The 27,197-nt window shown below is 41.9% G+C and overlaps 2 protein-coding genes across 4 annotated transcripts in view; one reads left to right on the top strand and one right to left on the bottom strand.

Annotated features, from left to right (window-relative positions):
* Positions 1–7,821, bottom strand: part of npas2 (neuronal PAS domain protein 2) — a 43,805-nt gene extending 35,984 nt beyond the window's left edge. Inside the window, exon 1 of one of the 3 annotated variants that reach the window (XM_063895234.1) lies at positions 7,688–7,821. The gene's annotated coding sequence lies outside the window, so the exon portion shown is untranslated. Of the gene's footprint in view, positions 1–7,225; positions 7,440–7,687 lie in introns of those variants that run through there. The other 2 variants (XM_063895233.1, XM_063895232.1) reach the window with 2 other exon arrangements.
* An 832-nt stretch (positions 7,822–8,653) lies between these two features.
* brwd3 (bromodomain and WD repeat domain containing 3) lies at positions 8,654–26,678 on the top strand. Its single transcript, XM_063895846.1, has 40 exons — positions 8,654–8,819; positions 8,987–9,045; positions 9,151–9,180; positions 9,368–9,427; positions 10,098–10,248; positions 10,402–10,500; positions 10,605–10,765; positions 11,470–11,691; positions 11,839–11,939; positions 12,034–12,104; positions 12,460–12,560; positions 12,669–12,709; positions 12,793–12,897; positions 12,981–13,131; positions 13,220–13,354; positions 13,444–13,572; positions 15,317–15,542; positions 15,646–15,786; positions 16,201–16,381; positions 16,493–16,586; positions 16,671–16,838; positions 16,926–16,999; positions 17,078–17,267; positions 17,358–17,468; positions 17,548–17,655; positions 18,461–18,585; positions 18,685–18,767; positions 19,183–19,294; positions 19,437–19,498; positions 19,805–19,960; positions 20,043–20,163; positions 20,967–21,092; positions 21,194–21,266; positions 21,631–21,681; positions 21,767–21,901; positions 21,995–22,147; positions 22,230–22,399; positions 23,005–23,093; positions 23,402–23,602; positions 23,901–26,678. The coding sequence occupies exons 1-40, from the start codon at positions 8,786–8,788 to the stop codon at positions 24,815–24,817; spliced, it is 5,517 nt and encodes a 1,838-aa protein (XP_063751916.1). The 5' UTR covers positions 8,654–8,785; the 3' UTR covers positions 24,818–26,678.
* The last annotated feature ends 519 nt before the right edge of the window (positions 26,679–27,197 follow it).

Here is a 27,197-nt window from a genome sequence, read left to right as displayed (position 1 = left end):
GAGCGGTTAGTCAAAACTTTTATCACATCCTCCCTCCCTGACTCACTGGACCCCCTGCAGTTTGCCTACAGAGCAAACAGGTCCACGGATGATGCCATCTCCCTCACCCTCCACACTGCCCTCTCCCACCTGGACCAGAGGAACACTTATGTGAGAATGCTGTTCATTGACTACAGTTCAGCATTCAACACCATTGTGCCCTCCAAGCTCATCATTAAGCTCAGGGACCTTGGGCTCAACAGCGCCATCTGTGACTGGATCATGAGCTTCCTGACGGGCAGATCCCAGGCAGTGCGGATGGGGAACATCACATCCTCCACCTTGACCCTCAACACCGGAGCCCCTCAGGGTTGTGTGCTCAGCCCTCTCCTCTACTCCCTGTTCACGCACGACTGCGTGGCCACACACAGCTCCAACACCATCATCAAGTTTGCTGACGACACGACCGTCATCGGCCTGATCACAGACGGCGACGAGACGGCGTACAGAGAGGAGGTCAGAGCCCTGACATCTTGGTGCCAGGACAACAACCTCCATCTCAACGTCAGCAAAACAAAGGAGCTGATTGTGGACTACAGGAAGAGGCAGAGAGAGGCACACACACCCATCACCATCGACGGGAATCCTGTGGAGAGAGTCAGCAGCTTCAGGTTCCTCGGGGTTAACATCAGTGAGGACCTGACATGGACACATCACACCAGGGTCATATCCAAGACGGCTCGACAGCGGCTCTTCTTCCTCCGCAGGCTGCGGAAGTTCAACATGGACTCCAGGATACTCTGCAACTTCTACAGGTGCACCATCGAGAGTATCCTGACTGGCTGCATCACCGCCTGGTATGGCAGTTGCACCGCCCTCAACCGTAAGTCTCTACAGAGGGTGGTGAAAACTGCTCAGCACATCACCAGGACGGAGTTGCCATCCATGGAGGACCTCTACACCCAGCGGTGTAGGAAGAAGGCCGGTAGGATATTAAAGGACCCCCATCACCCCAGCAACAATCTGTTCTGTCTGCTGCCGTCTGGCAGACGGTACCGCAGCATCCGGACCAAGACCACCAGACTCAGAGACAGTTTTATACCACAGGCTATAAGACTACTGAACTCCTGAGCTGTGTGAATGTCTACTCACATCTGTTTATAGTACACACATACATATATATTATACACATCTGCCATACATATCTGTTTATAGTAAACATATCTATATATTATACATATCTGCCATAGATATCTGTTATACATAATATATGCATCTGTCCATACCTCCTCATTCAACAGTGTAAAGTGTGTAAATACTCTCAATGTATTCCACATATGTATATATTTCACATCCTCAAATCTGTATTGTTAATATTGTAAATATTCTTCTCTCTTTTTCACTATTTTATTTATCTTTTGCACCATGTATGTTGAGTTGTTGGAGGAGCACGCGACATAAGATTTTCACTGCCAACATATACGCTGTATCTGCTGTGCATATGACAAATAAAACCTTGAAACCTTGAAACCTTGAAACCTTCACTATCCACCGCTGTGAGACTGCTGAGAGCGTTCAGCAGCTTCGGACGCCAAAGCTAGCTTGTTCTTGTCTCATTTGCGCTTTGAAAATTCATCAAATTAAGTGTAGGTCAGGGCAATATATCAATATTGTCATATGACACTAGATATGGCATTAAATGTTCAATATTCTGATTTGTAGGTGCTGGATTTAATGATGCATTACAGTAAAGAGATAATCTTTTTGAACTCACCTGACTTTTTTATTGTTTGCTCTTACGCATTAGAAATTAAATTCACATTACTGATGCTTATTTATGCAAATTCTTTGTGTTGATATTTACAATACAACCCTACAATATTGATCACAAAATCTATATTGATCTTTCTTTTCAAAACATTGAGATGTTTGATTTTTTTCATATCGCACAGTGACCCATTTTCCATTAAAAACTTTATTCAACATCCAATTTTCCCCCCTTTATGTGCCCTGAGGGACACTGTATATCAGAAGATATATAAAATAAAATACTGCAGTAGATCAGATGAGAACATTCGAGTTGTTATATCAGTATGTCTTAACGTAAACGAAGTGATGTGTTTGCTGGGACACTGCAGTGTCACAAGCTTTGATCAGGTTTTGCCTCATGCCATCACAGATTGTAGATGACCTACTGACCATCAAAGGAATGAGGAAGCCATTGTGGGAGGGTGCTTTTTATTTCAGCATCAGATCTGACGTGTGTCCAGGATTTGTGCTGTGTTATGTATTTTGCTCCACAGTGCAGCAAACACCCTGAACTAAATATCTGAATCACATGTAGGTCACACACAAGAGCCAGGCCCACAAACAATATATTATGAAACCCTGATTCTTGAACGTGACCTTTTATTGCGAAAGCTTTCATTGTAAAAGCTTGAGTCATGTGAATCAGTTATATAAAGTGAAAAGGGTCTCCACAAAAGAAAAGAAAAATTAGTGTGCAGCAGAACATGTAGCACTCAATCACATGACATTTAATGAACCTCACTCTTGTAGGGATCTTCATCCCTCAAAAGTCACTCACTGAAATTCAGGTCCGCTTTTACAATGGGTTACTAGAGATAATAGTGTAGTACTGCAGCATCTTTCTTGCCACAAAAATAAAAACAGGGACCAAACTGATTCAATGCGATTCATCTAAGAGCTTAAAAAAGGGACCTTATTTTTTGCTAAACGTCTTAATCATGCCCGGGTGGGTCTGAGCCCGGAGCTACGCAGGACAATGACTGTGTGCTTTGGAGCAAAATATTGGCGACAGCAGCGAGGATGATGACGTCTTTAGCCTCAGTTATATAACTAGAGCTGAACATTTTGTCCATCATAGTTACAAGGTTAGAAATGTTGACATGAATACAGCCTATAGTCGAGAGTCATGTGCATCATAGTTTTACCAGCAGAGTTCACAGAGATCAGTCATTCACTTTTTTTTTTAAATGTTCTGAAGGGATGTGAAGCTTCAATCCAAAACCTTTTAGACTTTCAGATTACAGGAAGAATGAAGAACATTGAGTGAAGTAAAATGACATCGGCTTTGTGGCACAGGTTTCACTTGTGGTGATATAAAAGTCTTAACCACTATATAATGTACGACTATATTAGTTTGTACATCATTTGGGTGCTTGGAAGTAGTTCTGATGTACTGTAAACCAGAAATAAATACATGCCTGTTCTATTTAGTCAGGGCCTGTTTTCATCGCTCTCAGCGCTATTTTTTTTAAATCATGAAATGTTTGTTCTGCTGCTCCATCTAACTAAACATGACTCTTGTTAGTCAAGTATGGAATAACTTTAACATGGTTTAAAAAAAGTGGAACATTGGTTCAACATTGAGGGATATCAAAGACACTTGAATATATAAATTAATCTATAAAATCATAGGATAGGCCACAATATCAATTTTGCTATTCCAAAAGGAACATACAGTTATAGCCGATTATAGAACACACCCATATAGGCTATACAGCTCCGGAATTTTTTTTGAGACCAACCCAATTTTTTCTTAAATCTTTATCTCTACATGTATGACAGCCATTCCAGTGTCTGTTGATTTCCAACAAAGAGAAACATTGTCAGTAGTTTATAGAATACAAAGACATACCTATAAATAATAAAACAAGAGAAAATGATAATGCTGAAGTGGTCTCTTCATTTTTTCTGCGGATGTAGGTACCAAACAGCAAGCAAGTACAAAGACATCCACGTACAAATCACATCAGAGTTTCTTATAACACTGAATTGACCTTGGCACCATGATTTGAAACAGATTCATAAAAATACAATCCAAGATTAATTTATCAGACTTCCCTTAAGACAATATAAAGCTGAGTCTTAAGCTTAAGATAAAGCATTTAATTTGTATTTCTAAAAGAAAAACATACACTGATGTCAATGAGAGCAAGTTAAATGTAGATATTAATACAATGTAAATGCTAAAAATATGCTGCTCATGAATTAAGATTTAAGAGCACAGATGTTTAAAAGAATTAGGGCTTAGTAATGTGTACTCTATAACATAACTCAACCTGTAGACATATTTCTCTCGACTTCATGTGTTTCAGATAAATCAACATGGGCTGAACATTCAACATTCACTCTATGTGGAGCGCTGCTCAGTTTCCTTAAAGAGACAGAGGGTGGAAATGGTCTCTTTGCTGTTGCACAGACCTATCCCATTTGTGCATGCCCAGTCACAGTAAGCAGCTCGAGCAATATTCAGACTAGCATTCAGTTTAAGCTTGCAGGGCATTGGCCCAGTGACCTACTTTCCCCACAACATGCTCCGTAACATCAGAGACCAGGCTGTGTCATCAGTTAACTAACTCTCACCACAGCAAAGATGCAGCAAACACCACTTAAAACATAGTCACAGCACTGCTGACACAAAAAAACAGAGTACTAACCACACATATTTCTCAGGGAAGAAAATGTCCATAAGGTCTCTTGCTCATTTAATCTTAAATACTAAAGGCAGTGCTGTTCACTTACAGGCTTTCAAGAAAATTAGACCCGAAAAAAGGGACAAAGAGGAAAGGAAAAGGGAAGAAATCGTCAAAGAGATAATGAACAGTTATATGGGGCATGGGTAACTGTGAAAAACATTTGCGTAATTGAGAAATGCCAATGGGATAATTAGTCATAATTACCACATAATAGGTCATAATTGATTTTTAAAGTTTCTTAAAATGGTAAGATAAATCATATTGTGAAAAACTGGCTCTTGATAGATTACAAGATTTCTTGCAGCTCATATTATGAGTAAGCTTCACGTATACAGTAAATGTTATACACTCAAGTTTGTTTATGAAACATGATCTTAATATGATAAAAATGGATATGATTGCCAGTTGCAAAAACATTAAACATTAAACACTTTTTAATTGAAATGAAACTGGGATGACGAAACTGGCGACAAAATATGACGACTTGGATTCTAAACTGTGGGCTGGTTGACTGCTTGTACGGAACTGGTCGTTGCATCCATCCTCAGTTTCATCATATTGGATAAAACCAATTATTGGACAAACAGGGATTAGCAAAAGATAAATAATGCTTGCAGTTAAATACATTGGCTTTGTTGCCCAGCTGATTTGTATCCCATAATTATAATCCCATATTCATTTTAATATAATAGGAAACATTTATTTTCTATTTTGGTATACTTATTATACTAAATGTATCTTATTTACCTATTTTTAGTGTTAAGAAGAGCAATCATTCAAAACATTTCAAGGAATTAGCTAAAAGATAATAACTTCATCAACTCATTGACGAGACTAGTAAATACCATTTCTGGAGTTCATTTTTTGATGAAAGTATTAAAATTAATAATGTATCCATCATTAGGTTTTTTTTCCATTCATAAATTATTATTATTATTATTATTTCCTGATTTGTTGATTGCTTTGTAGTTATGTTATGTATTTATCTGGTTATGTATGCTTTGTAAATCATTTTCTAAAAATGCAAATAAAAAATAAAATGTAAAAAAGTATATTATTTTATTGTTATTATATTAGACGCCGATGTTTGAATTACTTCTCCTACATGTTATCTTTATAACTCCATTGTTTCCTTTTCTTATTTCATTGCAATTTACTTTTATATTTTAGTTTACTTATTGTACTTAATTTATCTTTCTTTATTGTAATTCTATTGGGCACCAGTTTAGTATTACTTCTTTAAACCTTAACATCTATTTTCCGTTGTTAATTTTTCTTATGCAGTTGTATTGTTTGCAATCTCTGGCACAATATTCTTTCTCATCTTATATTATGAGGAGAGTATTACTTTCAGTGAACACATACAGTGAGTGAGACAGCTGTCAGCAGAAGGAAGCCAAAGTACCAAGAAAATAAGGATCATGATTGACTCTTGACCTCCATAGTTGCAGGCATGTACCAATATGGAATACACTAGTTAAATCTAGTTCGGAATGTTAAATCACAGAATTGGGTTTGGTGATATGACAAAAAAAAAACAGCTGAAGGCAAAGGAGGACAGCGTCAGTCATGAGGCTGGCCCAAATGTTAAGCAGCATGATGTAAAAAGGGAGCATATGAAGCATACACCTCAGTTCAGCCAGACATGGAACAGCCCATCCTGTCAGCACACATCCTCATCACTATTCATGTAAGCTCTGCACTGAGCGTGGGTAAACGTGTGTGAAGACGCAGGACAATCGTGTGGACACTGACATCATTTCAACTATAACATTAGCCTTGTTTTTGTTGGGGGGAAGTGTCTTGCCCAGGGACGCTAAGACATGCTGACTGCAGTGGGACTCGAACCTACTCTCCCCTTATCCAAAGATCAACACACATTATCCCACTGCGCCACAGCTTCCCTTGTTACATTATTATGTTGGTCCCTCACAAGGTGGCCCAGTTAGCATTGACTTGGCCTTTATCTGAGGACAGCCTTGTCCTATCACTCTCCTGTCACAGGAGTCCTGTGACATCCAACTCCTCCTTGGTGTCTTTCAATCTCATATTCCAGCATCCCTCAATAATTATAGTATGTAAATAGCCTTTATTTATCTTCATACAAGAAGATGCTACCCTTTCAAAAGCATGCCATTTAGGCTAACATTTTATTCTCCAAAACTCATACAGGCGTGATACTTTTTTCAGATGTAATGGTGTGCCCCAAACCAACAGCTGATGTACAGGTAAAGCTATGTCAAATGTTCATTACTTAGACAGCATTACATTCACAGGATCCCTTCACACAGCGTCACACAGTAGCAGAGAAGTAATATTACTTACAATAACAATAAATAATAATATATAGCACTTTTTAAAACACATTTTTAAAGTGGAGTAGAAATATAAAACTTTAGAATCTATTAAAACACAAAAGATGTTTAGCCTCAAATCTTATCTGGATTTCGACTAAAACATGAAAAACCCTCAGTTTCTCCATTCATTAGCTTAGGTTAAACAGCATTCAACATCACTTACTAAAGGAAAAAATCATTTAAGTTGTAAATATTGTAAAGCAAATTCAGCTAAGTTAAGACCTGTAGAAAGTGACTAATACGACGCTGTTTTTCTTTCTCACAGGTTAAGGAGTTTCTAACGATCCGATATCAGAACATCAGATAATAAGCGTGGCAAGTTTCAGGAATCTACATTCAACACCGACACTGTGCACCGGTTTGCACGTAGGCTGCACACCAACTTACCTTGTTCTGAGGGAAATAATAGTCAGCGACTCCAAACGAAGGGATGTGTGCAAACCATAATTGGAAACGGGTCTATAACCGACTAAAAACCCCGATGTCTTTTATTCCACAAAAGTTGCCCAGCGTTCAAGTCCCTCCGGTAATGGGGGCACGCAGAGATCCTGACCACTCACTCTTTAAACTCTCATCAGAAAGAGAGAGTCCTGTCCGCATACACAGCTGAACGCTGAATTAAGTTTCTCTGCAGCCAGAGTTGGACCACACTCAATCCCGCCCACTGGACTATATACTAAATAGTTATGTGAGCATGTGTCTGTGTCTAGTGGTTTGGATTTAATACCCAATTAAAACGCATTTATTCTAATTGCCTGATCATGCACAACAGGTTGTATAAAACACTGAATAAATGTCACCGGTATTCCATATATTACTCTGATATGCTGTGACTGGTGTGAATCATACCTTCTGCTCTCCGAAGCATGCCCTTGAAAGCTATTAGCTGATCATCACATGTTGTTTAGAGCCTTGGCTGAATTCTGACATTTTAGAGACAAATGCAGTGGCGAACTGCTAGTCCCACTGGTTTCAGATGATCCAACAGATGCTGCAGCGCCACCCTTATGTCAATCAGTGCAGTTCAGATCCTCAAATTGCATAATATGCTGCATTACAAGTTGAAAGCCCTCCATTCAAAAATATTCCTGAATAAAGTTTTTTACAGCAAATTGTCCTTAGAAAGTAAGTGCTGTAAGTGGTCGAGGTGGATCTAAATGTTAGGTCGAGTATGTTTAGTATTTCAATCTACAATAATGATAAATATTTATATGTTTTGTTGATGCACATTTTAGAACAATAATCTTGTTTATTGCCATGAAGGTTCGCAGATAAATGTATTGACTTTGCTATATTGGTGCTTAGACAGGAAACAAACAGTGAAAAGGAAAAACGTGTTAACAGTTGGACAAAAATACAGAAAAGTTCTAAATTAACTAAATATTTCCTGAGTCAATAGAACCCCTTTTTTGTTAATTGGCACAGTGGAAATATCTAGGGATGAATACGATTTGACAAAGGAAAAGATAATCAGAGATAATAATTTCAACGTTGTGCATATTTATTTGATAGCACCATGATGAGTACATTTTGTAAACCTTGAAAACCATTTTGCTACACAGAATTGTTCTTTATTCGGACTGGACACTTACATTTTTTTTTACCTGTCTTTAATTTGAAAAACAAAAGCATTGTAATTCACATTTTTCTGACCGTGTAATACAGTACAAAATAGTCATTTATGTTTTAATCTGCTGTACATATAATAGTAAATATTAATGTTTAAACGTGTAATTATTTTTTCTGTAAAGAAAACAAACACCGATATTGCACTGTTTCACTGGAGGGCGCTGACACAAAGCACCAGGTGGTCAGGGAACAACTTGAGAGAGGAGGCCATTCACGAGCCTGTTTTAGCTACACACAACTAGCTACTGTTAGCTAGCCGGCGGCTAACGAGCAAGCTAAAACATCAGTTTGTCTTAATGTCGCCTGTCTTACCAAGTGATGGCAGGAGAACAGTATTCACAAACCGAAGCTGGTGAGTACTGAGCGGCCACTTGATCTGCGAGTAAAGATTTTGCATTAATACAGTTCACAGTTGTTTGTCAGCTAGCGCGCTAAGTACCCGAGTTCAACCTAACGTTAGCTGGGCTCAATAGCAACATTAGTTAGCATCATGCTAACAACACCTCACTTTCTTTGCAGAACTATATTACCTCATTGCCAGATTTCTGCTGTCTGGACCTTGTAAAAAATCAGCAAAGGTAACAACCCAAAATAAGCAACATATTAACTAAAATCGGTGATAAATCGTCTAAATAAGTAGCTGCTGCTAGCAGCTAACGCTAACGGAGTGTGTTTGTTGTTAGGTTCTGGTCGAGGAGCTGGAGGAGTATGAGGTAAGTTCAGCTGGTCCTTTCTGTGTTTATTCTCGTGCGTGGTTTCCGTATTGATGCCTATCTGTTGGCTTTTTTGGAAACGTTTCAGTATTTTTTGGCTGGTATCATATAAAATAGCTTGTTGCCGAGCCGGGACGCTACTAGCCGTTGTGTGTCAATTTAACGGCTTGTTTTTTTTAAACTTTAGTTAATACCTGAACGATGGAGTTGGAATGGGAAGAAATACAAACGGACCTTTCAAGACTGGGTGAGTGTGAATTGTCACAATTAACTTTTTTAATCAAATGAGGCGTATAACTTCTCATTTAATCGGCAATTGACTCGAAGCAGATGTGTATATTTTAGTAAAATTTACCACCGAGAATAAATGCGGTTGTAATGGGTTTATGTTTATGATAACACATTTTAACATTTATGTAAGCATAGGCCCGTCGGTGAATAACTATATATAGGCTTAGCCATTGTGTGGGCTAGTAGGAGGAGAATGGAGACGAGGGCGGGTTGTGATACGCTGAGCCACATCCACAGAGCTGTCAGTCTTCAGTTGTAGCCAATGAAATCACAGTTGTCTGTGCGGGCGAACCAGAAGATTCGTCAGAGAATCTTTTCATTGGCTGTGAACTTCTCTGTCCCGCCTTTATCTCCTTCTCCCTCCTTTCTAAGGCTCCTGATTATTAATCAACTACATTCCATTAAAAAAACGTGATAGATATTGTTATTAGAGCAGGTATAAGCAAGAAAACACTGTTTTTCGAATTGTATCAACATCAAATCGTTTTGTTTAACTGATTGTGGAGCTGTCACATATATCGACCACAGAGATGTAACGTATATTATAATTTATGGGTTTGTTATTGAATGCTTCTGATATAGTAGTTGTTGTATGCCTTTGTAATAACTGTATCTGACTCCTACAGGTGACTTTAAACCAGCACATTCCTGCAGACTATCTGCTCCATGTTTGTCGGCGGATAGGTCCGCTTATAGAGAAGGAAATCCCACCTAGTGTTCCTGGAGTCCAAACCCTTCTTGGACTGGGAAAACAGTCCTTGCTTCGTACCACCAAAAGTGTGTATTTCACTCATATCTGTCTTTTTGGTCATTAATGTTGTATTTATATAGATTTATTGTTTGTGTGGTTTGTTGCAAAAAGATCTGTTTCCAAATCGTTATCACACCTTCCACAATATATATTTTATTTTATCTACCCATGTAATTAAGGTTGCAGCCACAAAGTATGCAGCGGCTCAGCTGTCGCTGCACTCCATCGAGGACGTCCACCAGAACCTCCTGTCAGCAATGGCAACCCTCCCAATGTTGGTGTGTGAAACTTTAACTTTTTTTGCCCCGAGACCTAGTGAAATATGTCATCTTTAGCACTGGTCGTTCTTCTTTTAATCATTGCTGTTTGTGTTCATATGAAGTGTCCATCATGGGTGCTCGCCAGGCCACAGGCACAGCTCGTTTCAGCCAGGCCGTTCCGTCTTCCTCCTACCAACACATGAAGATACACAAACGTATCCTTGGCCACCTGTCTTCAGTCTACTGTGTAGCCTTTGACCGCACCGGCCGTCGGATATTTACGGTGGGTGTTACTTTCAGGATCGGATGATTATTGCAACAAAATTAAGTTTTATTGTATCTCACTAGTTGTGTTTTCATCCGTTTAGTGACCTTTTAGAAAACCATTCAAGCAATAAGTTAAAAGAAGATAAATTAGATGTCTGGCCAACTCTCCAACTAATAAGGGATGTTCTGATCAGACACACATGAATGTGACAATGTCCCTCCTAACGTAACGTTTTTTTCCCACATAGCGAAATAGTGTCAACAATTACCCTAAAAAAGGATCATTGCAACTGCAAAATATTTTCTTTGAAAAAAAAAAAGTCATTTTACCAATTAAAGCAAGGAAATCTGAGGGTTGATTCTGTGTTGCTCAGCATCTGAGTAGTGCTCCAGAACTTGTTTAATATAGGTTCAGCTGGATCTGATGTACAGTGAAGTCACCATATAAGTTCTGCAACACCCTAGTGATTTAAAGGTAGCAAACTAGATGAAATCTATAAAGAAATGCAATTGTTATAATATACTGTGTGCATGGTATGGCTATAAACTTTTGACTGCTACAACAATATATTTTATTCAGGTGACATGAGTCGACAAACTGACAAATAATGCTCACAATAACTTACAATCAGCTCTTTCATTACCGGTTTGAATGACAATGAACACTGTTTTGTTGAAAACTGCCTTTTTTATATGTTGCCAATGTCACATGTGTTTTAGGGTTCAGATGACTGCCTGGTTAAAATCTGGGCCACAGATGACGGCCGTCTCCTGTCCACGCTCCGCGGCCACTCGGCAGAGATCTGTGACATGGCCGTCAACCATGAGAACACATTCATCGCCTCAGCCAGCTGTGACAAAACCATCAGAGTGTGGTGCCTGCGTACCTGCGCACCCATCACAGTTCTGCAGGCCCACGCTGCCTCCATCACATCCATACAGGTAAGATCCCTTTCAATAGCTGAAATAGGGTTGAAACATTTTACCTTAGTTTTTGTTGAAACCAAAGATTCTTTCGGCTCGATTTTCTGCACTTGTTCTGTACTCCTTTGCCCTGTGATTAACTAACACTGACTTCCTATCCCATAGTTTTGTCCAGCTATCAAAGGGACGACGCGATACCTGGCCTCCACCGGTGCAGATGGCATGGTGTGTTTTTGGAAGTGGCACTCGCTCAGCATGAAATTCCAGTAAGTGTTTTTAGCACTACTGTTTCTTGTCCTGGAAGAAAGGTCCTCTTTTTCCTGGGAATAACAGCTTTTTGTGATTCTCCTCTTTTCTTAGGGATCAACCAGTCAAGTTTGTTGAGCGTTCACGTCCGGGAGTACAGGTCTCCACTTCCTCTTTCAGCAGTGGTAAGTGTGTTCCCCTGACTGCCTGCTAACATTTAGTGTTCCAGATGTGTTTTCCTATCTTCTGTGATAAGCAAAGCAACGTCTGACAAAAACACCCTCGCTTTTGACTTGCTAGCAATGAAGCACTGAATGAAGAAGCATGTTAATCCAACTATTTTGTGTTTTTGACACTTTAGCAGCAGTTAGCTCTCAGCATAGGCCTAATAAAAAATGACTGCATCAGCATTAGCTTATTCCCAGAAATGAACAGGGACTCAGTGTGACGATGTCCTCTAAGTGACACAATAGATACAAACATAGGTCATAGAATATGGATGTAAGGATATTTATTGTAGACTAAATGTTTTCTTAACAGGTGGTATGTTCATGGCAACCGGTGGCACTGATCATCTGATAAGAGTTTACTACCTTGGTGGGGAAACTCCTGTGAAGGTTTCTGAGATGGATGCGCACACGGTAATAAACCAAACCCAGCAGCTGCATTATTTTTGTTCGTCTCTGTTTAACTTCATTCATACAAGATCTACCTGTAACTTAACCAAATGTCCTGTTTTCCTCTTTTAGGATAAAGTTGTAGTCGTCCAGTTTAGCAATAACAGTGACAGGTGAGTGTGTTGTGCTGAGAACATAGTCCTCAAACATATTTTACCTGTGGATTTCCATCCTCTGACAGTGTTTATGTGTCCAGCCTAAGGTTTGTGAGCGGCAGTCGTGACGGCACAGCCAGGATCTGGCATTACCAGCAACAGGAGTGGAAGAGCATCACCTTAGACATTGCTGCCAGGCTCCCCGGGTAAGAGGGTGAACCATATTCATGATGCCTTTGCTGCCTCTTGTCTATTTGTGGTTCATTTCTGATGGGATATTTTCCTCCAGGAGTGCTGTCACCAACGGGGATGATAAAACTAAGCTAGTGGTTACCATGGTGGCGTGGGACCGGGCAGACAGCACCGTCATCACAGCGGTGTCAAACTACCTGCTTAAAGTGTGGAACACAACCACCGGACAGCTGCAGCATGTTCTATCAGTGAGTAGATGAAGCAAGTACTGCATCAAAATAAGCAGTTTTTCACCAACCTAGCGACTTAAATGTTTGTTTTTCTCCCTGTTCAAAGGGTCATGATGATGAGGTGTTTGTGCTGGAGGCTCATCCCTTTGACTCCCGCATCATGCTGTCTGCTGGCCACGATGGCAACATTTACATGTGGGACCTGACCAAAGGAGCCAAGATCCGTAACTACTTCAACATGGTAATTGTTCTATGAGGAAAATGACCCACCATTAGTGTCTTTACCTATGCTGCTGTCATTGAGATAACATTAAAATATTTTGTTTCCAGATTGAAGGGCAAGGCCACGGTGCTATTTTTGACTGCAAGTTCTCCACTGATGGACAGCATTTTGCCTGCACTGACTCACATGGCCATTTGCTCATCTTTGGATTTGGCTGCAGCAGACGTTATGAGAAGGTAACCGCACATCAGTGTTGGTCAAAGTCACTCTATTATTTTCCTATTTTCTTTAAAGGAACTACATTTGGAATGTTGGATATGTGGTTAAACATAAATGATCTGCAAAGGCTAAAATCACAAAGTTCCCTCCAGAGGGAGTTTCTCTCCAACACGCGCCCCCCCTGCCTGAAACACTTCAATTGTAGTCCTTTGTTAATTCTGCAACATAGTGACATTACGACGCAAGCAATAGGCTAACGGACATTTCTAACACAAGCTAACCAATGAGAGCAGACTGGGCTCTGGTTTCAGACACAGGGTAAAAAAACAGGCAGTGTGAGAAAAATAAAGAGCTTTTTGAACGTTAAAGCATAGAGACATGTCCCAGGAGAGACACTACCAGTGATGGGCAAGTTACTTCTAAAATGTAATACAGTACATATGACTTATTACTGTCTTTTTAAAGTAATAAGTTACATTACATTATTACTGTCTCTGAACTGTAATGTGTTACACTACTTTTGCGTTACTTTGAGTTACTTTCACCAAAATAACCTCTAAAGTATGGCTCTAAATGCTAAAATGTAGTTTATTGCAGCTCATTAATTAAAGTTATCTATCTATCTGGCAGTTCATGCTGAACATTAGGAAAAGAGCTAGAAATTAAACTCATGCTCCATTTAAGTGGGCTGAATAATATGTGATACCGGTAACATTACGTCTCTGTGTGTTATTAACAACATGTTAGTGGAGCCTCTGCACGGCCCTGTGACCTGCTGTATATGAACAAGTCTCCATGGCAACGTTAGCTCACCTTGTCATTGGTGTGTTAACGGGGATTTGGCTGACAAGCTTTCTAAAAGCCGGCGATTCCACAGAGGACAGAGGCTGCATATCTTCAACACTCTGCCACGAGTCTCTGAACTTCTTGGGGTTCAAGAGGCAGACCCAGAGAAAGTTACCCTCTGTTGCTTCGGCCTGCGCGCTCTCCTGTCTTTCTCTGTTCTTTTCTCCGAGCCTGCAGCTCTGCATTGTGAGCCTGCAGCTCTGCATTGTGAATCTGTTTCTGCAGCCCTCTTAACCAATAGTAAACAGGCTTACTGAGTTACTATTCTACCTGCACAATTGTTTCTCTGGTGTCGGAATGTCTCGCGATGTTTGTGAGTTCTTAGAAACAACACACCACATCATTTGGGGTTAAAATGTGTTGTAACTGCGTTACTGAGAATTGTAACGGGTATTATATTACCCACATTTCAGAAGTAATGCATTATATTACTGCGTTACAGCAAAAAGTAATACATTACTGTAACTCTGTTACTTTTGTAACGCGTTACACCAAACATTGGACACTACATACAAATATGAACCTGAACATGAGCAGAATAGGGTCCCTTTAAATCTATTGTATGGATCTTAGAACAGCAAACTCCCTTGAAATGTTTAAAAGTACAGTTAAAAAACTTTTTAATATGGATTAACTTGTATTCTCACTGGTATTATTGTCAGTGTTTTACTGTATTTCTTCCCTGTTTTGCTTTTATTTTTAAGTTTCACTTCAAGGGAATTTCATTAGGATCACTGTTGATGTTTAAGATTGTTCTCTATTTATTTAGGTATTGTTGTTATGTTTTCTTCATGTTCTGTAAAGCACTTTGGGCTGCTTTGTGCATGAAAGGTGCTATACAAATAAAGTTTATTATGGAATATGTACACCCCCCCCTTTTGGTATAAACACAAATGTGCTCCCGATTCCCTCCAGATTCCTGATCAGATGTTCTTCCACACGGACTACCGACCTCTCATCCGGGATGCTAATAACTACGTGCTGGACGAGCAGACGCAGCAAGCTCCACACCTCATGCCCTCACCCTTCCTGGTGGACGTTGATGGAAATCCTCACCCTCCTCACTACCAGCGCCTGGTGCCAGGGAGAGAGCACTGCCAGGAGGATCAGCTCGTACCCCAACTAGGATACATGGCTAACAGTAAAGACAGGCTCCCTTATTCTCTCACACCATGTACTCCAAATGCTTTCACACTTGGGAAGTATAACCGTTTGACCAAATCTTTTCTTTTGTTGCTGCTTAGGTGAGGGTGAGTTGGTTGAGCAGGTACTCGGTCAGCAAACAGCAGAAAACCGAGAAAGCCTGTTGGACAATCTGATCAGGCAGTTGCAGGACGAGCAGGACGGGCGTCAGATCCCAGAGCAGCCGGCCGAAGAAGCAGAGGGTATGTTTTACTTTACTTTATGTAAGCAACCTTTCTGCATTTTTTGTTGTCCTAAAATTCTGTATAATGGTAGGTTCACACCAAATGTAGAAGTGCTCAATCTTCAGTGACAGTTTGGGCTTCAGTTTTTTTGTACTGTGAAAAACACACTTATAATCTACTATAAAATGAATTCCAACACAGAGAAATGTTGTCAGTACTTTAGAGAATACAATGAAACATTTTTGTTTAAGACAAACACAAACCTTTAAATAATAAAACCAGAGAAAGTGGTCTCTTAATTGTTTCCGGAGATGTATAAAGTGTACAGTGTGTGAATACTAGATTTTTAAATAGTTACTTTCTATTTAAAAAAATACCATATTACCCATGTAATGTCTCGCCAGAACGAACAATTTTCTTCTCAATTCTTAGAAGGCAACGAAGCAGAGGGGGAGGCCTCCTCTGAGGCTGGTGCCCCCCGCAGGAGTGGGCAGGTGGACGGGGTGTGGCAGATGCAGCATAACGCCCTGCCAAGTCAAGTGGCTACCGAGAGAGACCTGCTGGCCTGGAGCCGCAGGGTGATGGTCAATGAGGTGCCGCACGGGATCTCCAGGTGAGGGAAATAGAAATGTTGGATGTGAGGATATCACAGAACGATTATAACAGTGAAATCAATTTAGCTTTTTTATTAACCGTGGATATTTCATGATGGATTTCTTATTAGAGCTGTGGAGCAATGCAGGAAAGCCAAAGGCGACATGGAATGTTCTCTATACAACGCAGAGAGGCGGAAGAAGCCAGCATCCTGCACACCAAAGGTACACTACTCTTTACCACACAGTCATTTCAACAACTAAATACTGTCTATTACTTATCTTCAACCCTCCTTGCGCACTTTATAGAGTGATCAGCTGACGTCTCGCCTGCGCTCCCTGCGGCCGACCAAGAAAAAGCAGCAGCGCCATGCTTATCAGACCCGCTCAGCTCAAGTCCGTCGTCCTCGGAGGAGTCGGAATTCCAGCAACCGACTTGAAACTGACAGCCAGATGGAATCTGACAGCGATGGGAATGTACGTTCCCTCTTAATATCCAAACATCACATACCGTCTGTTAACCACCTTTCAGGATAATACAACTGTGTGTATTTTTATTGACAGGCAGCAGAGCAGGTGGAGCAGAGCGAAGCGTCCTCTGATGGGGAAGCTCGGTGGCAGAGTGAAAGCAGCTCCTGGTAAAGATCTTCTGACGGAGAAGTGTTTGAGATGTGTTTATGATCACTAATCTCACATCATAACTCTTTTATTCTCAGTGACTCCAGTGAGTATTCTGATTGGACAGCCGACGCTGGGATCAACCTGCAGCCACCGAAGCGACCAACCAGGAGGCAAGCACAACCCCAGGCTTACAGCAGCTCGGAGGAGGAGGAAGGAGATGGCAGTACAAAGGAGCCCAGGAGGAGGGACAACGAGAAAAAGAAGAAGCCTAAGGAGACCAAACAGGTACGCTAACATGACCTCCTTAAAACGTCTTGACCTCACAGCACAGGAGGAGTTATGTACCTCAACATGGTTCCTATTGCTTACACCTAGAAACCTACATCCTCTCTGGCTGGGCTTGATGCAGAGGAGTGGCTGCCCCCATCATGGATAATGGAGACCGTCCCACATCGCTCTCCTTTTGTTCCACAGATGGGGGATGAGGTAAGATTCTTGGCTCTTATAGAAAACTGAACGGTTCATAACGTGCGTTTTTGACAACATCTCTCATGTCTTCTTCCAGCTCATCTACTTCAAACAGGGCCACCAGGCTTATGTCCGCGCTGTCCGCAGGTCTAAGGCTTACAGCATCAACCCTCAGAAGCAGCCGTGGAACAGACTCGACCTCAGGGTGAGGAGCAGCAAGCCAGTGTTGGGAACATGTTCTGTTATGTTTTACAACTCAAGAAGGAGCAGCAGCCGAAAAGAATTCAGGAAGCGTCTCGTCAAGCGTTCATTAATTTGAAGTTATGATATGATAAGTCTACAAAGGAACTTGGCCAAGGTCCTCTCCTGTTTCACTGATCCACAGTCCTCGTTCGAGTAGTTATGTCTCACAGATTCAAGGGATGAAGCCCCGATCTCTCGTTACAAAACATTCTAATGTCTCTCTAGATTGAATAAAGTCATCTCCCATTGGTTGGCGGCGACGGGGACGGGTCCTCGGCGCATTCTGCTTCAACATCTTCGGTCGCCCTCTAGTGACGTAGCCAAATAACATTCCATTCATTATATCTTGTTATATAATTCTTGTGATGCTTGTTGGGAATATTACATACTTAAACACAGTTGATATCGTAGCGTCGATGAGTGGGAGTTGGAGGCGGTGTGTTTAGTATGACACTCCACGCGTCATTCTCCCTATCCTCACAGACACAATATCCTATTAGCTACATCCTACGGTGAAGCTCAAAACAAATAACAACCGGAAACCGGAACTCCAAGGTGTCGCCCAACTCCCGGTCCGTGGGGCAACACTACTACAGTGAATTATGTCTCTTAAAGTTCCGGCACAATATATTGATTTATTCTACCAGTTCCTTTAGACAAGAGTGTGAACGCAGCAGCCAAATGTTGTCATTTGTGTAATGGGATGTACATAGCCTGGTGAACATTTGGCAGAGCCTTACCTTGTGTTTTCTCTTCTGCCTCCTCAGGACCAAGAATCTGTGAAGGTGGTTGGAATTAAATATGAAGTTGGACCTCCCACCCTGTGCTGCCTGAAGCTGGCTCTGTTGGACTCTGTCTCAGGGAAGATGACCAGTGACTCTTTCTCCTTAAAGTAAGCACCATTAGGAATATGATATTATTTATGTTTACAAAAATGTAAATTAAATCATGCCTGCATTTTGAATTAAATGTTCATTCCCACATTCTAAAGGTACCATGACATGCCGGATGTTATAGATTTTCTGGTACTGCAGCAGTTTTACAACGAAGCTAAAGAGCACAACTGGCAACCAGGTGAGTGTTTAGAAGTGATGACGGACTGTACCAAACACAGCATTCAACCAAAAAACTCAAACGTACAACAAACATGTATAACACAAGACTTTTAGAAAAATGGGAACTATTAAATCACTCCCTTTTGCATTCAGTGTTCAAACCAGCTCCACAAGGCGTACTTAAAACCTGACCAGGTATATACGGTGTTTAGCATACTGTTCAATATAGCCATATGGGGCTTTAAATATCAGGGTTTTTTTTTCACAAAAGCTGATATTCTTTATTTATAGTTTGAGAGGAGTTTAATTTAATATCACCAGCCACAGAAAACATGATTTCGGTATACGCAGTTTGACACCTTGACCCACATCAGATCTGTAACCGTCTAGCTGAATGTGAGTCTTGTGTTGAAGTGTCCTCTTCTCTGCTTCAGGAATGAGGTTCCGCAGCATCATTGACGACGCCTGGTGGTTTGGCTCAGTGGAAGACCAGGAGCCTCTGCAGCTAGAGTACCCAGACAGCCTGTTTCAGTGCTTTTCAGTGAAGTGAGTCCGTCTCTCTGCAGTGTGTGTGTGTGTGTGTGTGGCTGCTGTACGAGTCCTCTGCTCCAACAGAGCGCTCTGTTAATCCCATGCTCTCCCTTTTTAAGGATTAAGGAATTATGGTTTTATTTTCTTGTTTCAACAGGTGGGATAATGGTGAGAGGGAAAAAATGAGTCCCTGGGACATGGAGCCGATTCCTGAAGAAGGTCGGTGGTATTATTGATGTGAGGATTAACTGGTTAGAGTGTGAAGGTATATTAGATACCAGAAATGATCTTTAATAAAGATAATCAATCAATAAACTTTGTAAAATCTCCAGAAAAATGGCACATGAATATACATACTGTAAACATTTCCAATATAATATTGCACAAGACATTATTTATTGGTATTTACTCCCAAGGCTGCATTTGACTGTGATACAGTTGAATGCCTCTAATTTGTTTATTTTATTATCTCCTCCCTCAGTAACTAAACTTTTTCTTTCCTGACAAATGTTGTGGCTTCATCAGCTGCGTTGCCTGAGCAGGAGGGTGACGGTGTGGAGGTGGCAGAGGAGGAGCTAAAGGCTCTGCTTTACACGCCCCAGGAGGGAGAGTGGGGCGCTCACACGAGAGACGAAGAGTGTGAGAGAGTCATCTTTGGCATCGATCTGCTCCTCACATTGGGTAGGCCTGAGAAGGGTCGATGGTAGTTTACAGTAGAAGTGTGACCTGGTTCTGGATTGACCTCCCTCCTGTTCATCCACAGACGTCGCCAAGGCCTTCGCGTCACCTGTGAATCTGCAGGACTACCCTCTGTACTGCACTGCTGTGGCTTACCCCACCGACCTCAGCACCATCCACAAACGACTGGAGAACCGCTTCCACAGGTGCGCACAAACACCACCTCACACAGCCTTACCTTTCAGTCAAAGGCTTGCTTAGGTTACTACTCTTCTATTCAGTCATGGTTCGATTTAGTCAACCACATTCCTTTTTCTAAAGAGATGTTAGTCTAAAGAAACCCTAACTATTTTAGTATTAGTTGGTGAAATCTAGTCCAAATATCACCTTGTTTCTGTCATCAGAGGCCCTGTTGTTGTGATTGTGAACTATAATTAAGTAACTTCAAGTCAATCGTTGTGTGTTGCACAACACAGGAAACAAAACTGCTCTACTACTATAATAACTAACTTTTTATTTATTGATGTTGATGCTGTATCTCATCATAAAGTGGCATGTTAATTATTTTAAATTCCACTATTACAATATTAATACAGACAATTTATGAATCTGACAAACAAAGAAAATGAGTTGAAGCGGAAGGGCAGAAAGCATAGCTTCTACAGAAAGTAGCCCTCCTGTTAGTCATCCAGTTGCAGGATAATAAAAAAAAGAAAAGATAAATCAATAATTAAATTCTATATACACCCAGTTTCCAGGGTGAAAGGAAAATAATGAGGTACCTACAAGTTCATCTCATTCTATTTTTATATAAATTGAGATAATGACGATTATAGCCATCATAATTATAATTATAAATACTATTCTTCTCATCATCATTGACATACATCCATATCATTTTTTTTTATGTAAACAAAAGCACAATGAACTAAAAATCAAAACAAATAAATGAATGAAATAAAAACAAAGAACATAGATGAGGAAACTTGTGTGTGTGGATGTGCTGCAGGAGGATCTCTGCATTGATGTGGGAGGTGCGCTACATCGAACACAACGCCCGCACTTTCAACGAACCCCAGAGCCCCATTGTAGCAACTGCCAAGGTGGTGACGGACGTTCTCCTGCGCTACATCGGGTAAAGCTCTACACAGCCCATGTACCACCCCCCCATCCCCCCTCATATACTTGGGCAGCAATGGTTATTAGTCCTGTGTCTTATGCCTCCGTCTGCTTCAGGGACCAGAGCTGCACCGACATCTTGGATCTGTACCACAAGCTGAGGTCTGAGGTCAGCAGTGGAGGAGACGAGGTGAGCGCTTGTTGGTGATTTATTTGTGATTGGGGTTTTTTTTGTGGCCGTCTTTGGCTCTGGAGATAGAGCTGTCGTCCTTCAATCGGAAGGCCGGTGTTTCAATCCCCTTCCCCCGCAGACAACATGTCAAAATGTCCTTAGGCAAGATACTTGATCCGAAATTGATCTGGATGCCATGGCCAATGGTGTTAGTCTCCCTGAACAGTTGGCAGCCTCTGTATGGATGTGCACATTGAGGGAAGCAAAGACTGTAGAAATGCTACTTAAAATGAAGTCCATTCACCATATTTTGATTATGGTGGCAGGTTTTTAGTGTTTTTGCTGTAAATATTCATTTAGGTGTATATGTGCTCCTCTGCAGGCTGAGCTGGATGTGGACTCTGACACTCCTGGCACATCAACAGGACATCGGGTAAACCAGAGTCCAGTATCCCACAACAAATACAAATCATCTGCAGTACTTCCACTGGTAGTTAATATCCTCTTCTCTCTGCCAGGGAGCCAACCAGAAGCGCGGTGTGGTTTTGGATGTGAAATTTTGGCGAGGGCAATGCAAAGAGCTGGTGCGTCGAATGATGGTGTCACCAGATTCCGAGCCATTCAGGCAGCCCGTGGACCTCTTCGAATATCCGGTAAAACCATTTTTGCCTCACAGAACTTGAAATAACTTTAAAAGTAAAAGCAGAAACCTCATTGAACTGAACCTCTTTGTTTGTTGGATGCAGGACTATCGGAACATCATCGACACTCCCATGGATCTGGCTTCAGTGTCAGAGACGCTGGCCGCAGGGAACTATGAAAGCCCGGTGGAGTTTGCCAAAGACGTGCGCCTCATTTTCAGCAACTCCAAAGCATACACACCTAACAAGAAGTCCCAGGTGATGCAGCGTCACTAAGCGGTCTGTGTGAAGACTGACAGAGGGGTAGTCTGGTAGATTCACTCTGACCTTCTTGTTTTAGATCTACACCATGACCCTCAGCCTGTCGGCCTTCTTTGAAAGAAACATCATCTCCATCATCTCCGACTACAAGTCTGCCATACAGAACGAGCGGCGGACCCGTCAGAGACTCAGTTACAGAGACAGGATGCACAACGGAGGCAGCTCCCCCCCTTTAAGTCCATCGCCCAGGTGCTGACCCGCCCCACAAACCTGACACACCTCATCATCTGATCTTTTTGATTCCAGGGTACACTGGGTATCAGAGGCCTGTTTTACTCTCAGCTTAAATCCCTAGTCCTGTGCCAAAAAGCTGTTTACAAGCTAATAATAATATGCTCATGTTCAGGTTCATATTTGTGACTCCACTGGGACATGTTTCCATGCTTTAATCAAAAAGGTCGTTATTTTTCTCATACTGCCTGCTCTGCAGCACCTCTTTTCACCCTCCCAACGTTGGGATCCTTTGCAGACCATTTACATGCACACATTTTGAGATATATATATCACATTACACAAACACAACCGAACTTTCCCCAACATTAGATATTTGGCAGATTACAAAATAATCAGAAAAATAAATAAAAGCACATCCACAAACAGAGTACAGCTTACAATTCTACAAATAGATGAACCATATTCAATATTTCCTCCCAGGCGTTTAGTCTTTTCACTTTAACCTTCATTTAATGTCCCCATTTTTTATAAATTCCAAAAACAATTGGTATCCTGCTTTTTAATTTATTTCTTTTATTCTGAAATTGTTCTTCTTCTTCTTTCTGTTTCCATATGTCCAGCTCTAAAGGGAAGCACAAGTCAGGAAAAGTGTTGAAGCCAAAAAAATCCCAGACCTCAACGAAGAATCGCTCTCGGAGAGCACGGCAGGGTACGACCGTGCTGCGGCTTCATGTGTTTTAGCTCTCGGTGTTGTGCAGAATCATTTTGAAAATTGTTGTCTGTAGCAGTGATGGGGAAGTAACACAATCATTACCCTTCCAAAATGATACATTTAGTCTATTTTGGTGTCTCACTGATCTAATCGCATTTTGACTGTAAAGACCACTGATTTTCCTTTAATCGATGTTGCATTGCTACAGGAATTATGTGTTAAACATGTAATGCTTCACACTACAGATGTACTGTGAAAAAAGATTAGAGTGTGGATGAGTAATAAGGATTATTTTGTTGATTCAGCTCAAAGCAGTAGTGTAGCAGACGAGGAGAAGGAGGAGGAAGAAGAAGAAGAAGCGGAGGAGGAGGAGGAGGAGGAGGAGGAGGAGGAGGACGACGACGACATCCAGCCTGCTTCCCCAGATTCAGGGACGAGCGGAGAGAGCAGAAGCCAGGGGTCGCTTCGGCTGACCCGCAGCCAGGCGACTCCAGTGAAGAAGTCAGGTAGGACGAGCAATACATCTCACACAAATCAGAGCAATAAAAAAACTATTTCTTTGAAAGGAATTGATGAATTTTAATGCAAAAATGGCAGAAATGTTGTTTTACGCCCAGAAAGAAACCTTGGACCTGGAGGAACTTTGATAGACATTTCCCAAAATGTTCTGACATTTTATAGACTAAACAATCTTTAATATTTGTTAATAAATTATTAATGGTAATAAAGTTGCAGCCAAACCAAACATGTTCTGATGTCGGTTATTTTCCTGTGACGTTAAAGCATTGTGTTTTATTTCATCAGGGCACAGGCGTTACCTTCATGTCAGCAACGGCTCCAGGAAACGCCACAGGCGAGAAGCGCCACAGGCGGACGACGACGATGATGATGATGATGATGATGATGAAGATGAGGAGGAGGGGGAGGTGGCAGGGGCAGCAGCAATAGCTGTTGCGTCTGGGCCCAACAGCTCCTCATCAGATTCTTCTTCCAGCTCATCGTCCTCCTCCTCTTCCTCCTCGTCGTCGGACAGCGAGAATAGCTCAGAGTCCGAGATGGAGAAGTTTGTAGAAGGCGGAGATCACGACTACAGCAAAGCGCCCTGCCTGTCGCTGCGCCTCCCCGCCAAGGGAAAGGTGGTGGCATCAGGGAAAAGGAGACACAAGGGAGGAGGGGACGCGGCACAGAGACCTAAAAGGGCACGAGTGCAGCCACCAGTAGGAGAGGAGGAGGAGGAGGATGAGGATGAGGAAGAGGAGGAGGAGGAGGAGCAGCAGCAGCAGCATGAGGAGGAGGAGGAGGAGGAGGGTGAAGATGAGCAGAATGGAGATGAGGAGGATGGAGAGGGGGAAGACGAAGAGGGGGAGGAAGAGGAGCAGCAGCAACTGGTGGGTGCACAACATGTAGAAAATGAGGGAGAGATGGAGGAGGATGAAGAGGAGGAGCCAGAGGAAGAGGAAGAGCCAGAGGAGGAGGAGGAACCCGAGGGGGAGGAAGAGGAGGAAGGGGTTGCGGCAGCGACGAGAGGCAGCCAGTGCAAGTCCCGCCGGGTGAGCACGCGCAACCAGGGCCGCAGGACAGTTCTGTACCAGGACGAGTCGGAGGACGATGGCCACGGGTCGAAGGAGGACCCCCTCAACCTGGGCCGGTCCCGCTCAGGGCGGGTCCGCAAGATGACGGAGAAAGCCCGCGTCAGCCACCTCATGGGCTGGACTCACTGACCTCAAGAAACTGTAAAACATGAGAAATACTTCAGGGATTTTTCTTTCTTTTGTACAAGTGTAAATATAATATATAAATGACTTGTTCTTTCTATCCGAGACCGCTTCTGAAACCGATCGCTGGTGCTCATGACGTGTTGCCATGGAGGGGTTCCCTTCCCTGGTGGACAGAGCCACGGTTTAACATCATCGCTCTCCAACTCACCTCGGCCTTACTGCCCGCTGCTCCTCTTCCTCTCGTCTAGGAATAAACACTACCACCCCTCTCCTCTTCCCCCTGCTCACCAAAGAAAGATGCGGTGATGCCAAATATGGTGCTCATATTTTACTTCTTTTTTTTTTTTTCTCAGCGCGTAATCTAACAGAACTCTTTGTGGTGGTTCAGTCATTTAAGGTAACAGATCAACTGTTTTGGTACTTTACTCACAACCTTAGCCTTAGTTTGAGCTGACATCACTCAGATTTATTTCCATCTGTAGCTCGAGTGTTATAGACACTAGCAATACTTAGGATTCAGTGACTTCAGTCAGTAACATCCCACCTCCTGCAGCCTCCTCGGGACAGTCTGACGTCCTTGGCCTGTGAATGTTTATTGTTCTCCCTGCTTCCCTCTCGGTGGTGTTGACTGTTTTATCGGTTCTTCAATTCTGTTAGAATTGGGTGCTTTTTTTCTTCTTTCATTTGTTTATTTTTTTTAAGGGGAAAACATTGATCTTTCTGGGGTAAATAAGCCACTCCATCCCGTTTTGTATTTATCATACTCCCTGGTGGATCAGACCCGCAGCAGTTTATTCGTGGTTGCTTTCAATACAACTTCTCCACCCAGCATGTGCAAAAAAACAAAGGGGTCCCTGGCGTACTCTCTTCCACAATAATATTTATTTTTCCATTGTATTATATCAAGGATACTTTTGCGTACGTCGACAGTGAGGAGGAAAATATTTGCACATTTATCTACACCTTGTGGCAGCTGAGTGATCGAGATACTGGAGAGAGAGAGAGAGAGGGTTATTATGTGACAATGTTTAAACTGTGCCAGCACACCTTCAGTCTTTTTTAAAATTATTTTTATAGTTTGAACAACTAAATCAACTTCTTTTAACCTGTGTGTGGTAGAGCTGGGTGGCAACATTAATCTATGGCTATAAGCAAGGGTAGCGACCGTGGATAAGCCCTTCGTTAGTATGTTGTGCCATTTATTCCCTCCTGTTTTATCCACCTATGGACTGGTGGTAGATCATATGCACATTATACTACCTTTTCCCACTACAATCAGGCATGATGTTGGTGTCAGAATCCTTGTGTGGAGCTTTTCTGCACAGTTTTATAATGAGTGATTCCTCATTTTGCAATCAGCTCGCGTTTCTCATGTAATCGCATACCTTGTTGATGCTCCAATAAGGTTTACTGTGGCCCTGGGTTGGTAAATCTTCTGATGTAGAAACCAGGAAAGCTGACTCACAAAATGTGGTTTTAACACTGGGTGCTCTAATCCAAACCCCTCATCACTCATAGGAGAGAGGTTATTTTTTTTTTTTTCCTTGAGCTGAAGAGTTTGAGTGTCAGGTGCTCAGATAAAAAAACACACACTCAATTCAGCATCTAGGGTGCTCCAGGCAGCAGCATTACCCGCCTTCTTGGAATGACTCTGGCCGTTTGTGAGAAGACTGATTCATATTTTTGGGAATCTTATTTTCATATAGTAGCTGGCTCTTAGTCTCGCCTCGAAGCGTCAGATTAGTTGACGATAAAATACAACTAAAACATTCTACTGAAGATGGATTGAGATTATGTGACATGTCTTTTATACACAATGTTTTGATTGTAACTTCTTTTTTTAATAAAAAAAATCTAAAAATAATTTCATGGTTTTGGTCTGCTGCTTTCTAGATGTTTGTGGATGGGGTTTATCCAGCAGAGGCATCAGAAGCTGTTCACCCAGCACTTGGACGGAGTCATCTTTAAGATCGCATGGTCATAAAAACACGCACTGCAGGCAAATATTCAACAAGTACAAAACGCTGGCTCTGTAGAGACTGCGAGAGGTCGTCGTTAACCCGACTGAACCATTTTGATTCTGCGTTTGCTGCATTAATGCTGAGAGCTGGGGTGAGTCAGACAAGGAACAAACAAGGTTGAGCTGTGACGCACCGAGCTCTGCCACACCTAGAAACGGCAGAGACACTGGAGGATCTTGGGAATTACAATGGATCAATGTAAAGGTCACTTTTAAAGGGGCAACTCAAAGTGTGTCGCATCATACTGTAGTATGGAGGACAAAAGACGAGTTAATCAGCTGTTCTATTCCACCAAAGAACACCCTAAGCTCTTTAGTGATTAGCTTAAAAGTATTATAGGAACCAGGGGCAATTAAAACACT

The sequence above is a fragment of the Eleginops maclovinus genome, chromosome 11 (genome assembly GCF_036324505.1).
Source record: "Eleginops maclovinus isolate JMC-PN-2008 ecotype Puerto Natales chromosome 11, JC_Emac_rtc_rv5, whole genome shotgun sequence".
Lineage (NCBI taxonomy): Eukaryota > Metazoa > Chordata > Actinopteri > Perciformes > Eleginopidae > Eleginops > Eleginops maclovinus.
The sequence above is the reverse complement of the archived record's forward strand: the minus strand, read 5'-3'. Positions and strand labels throughout refer to the sequence as shown.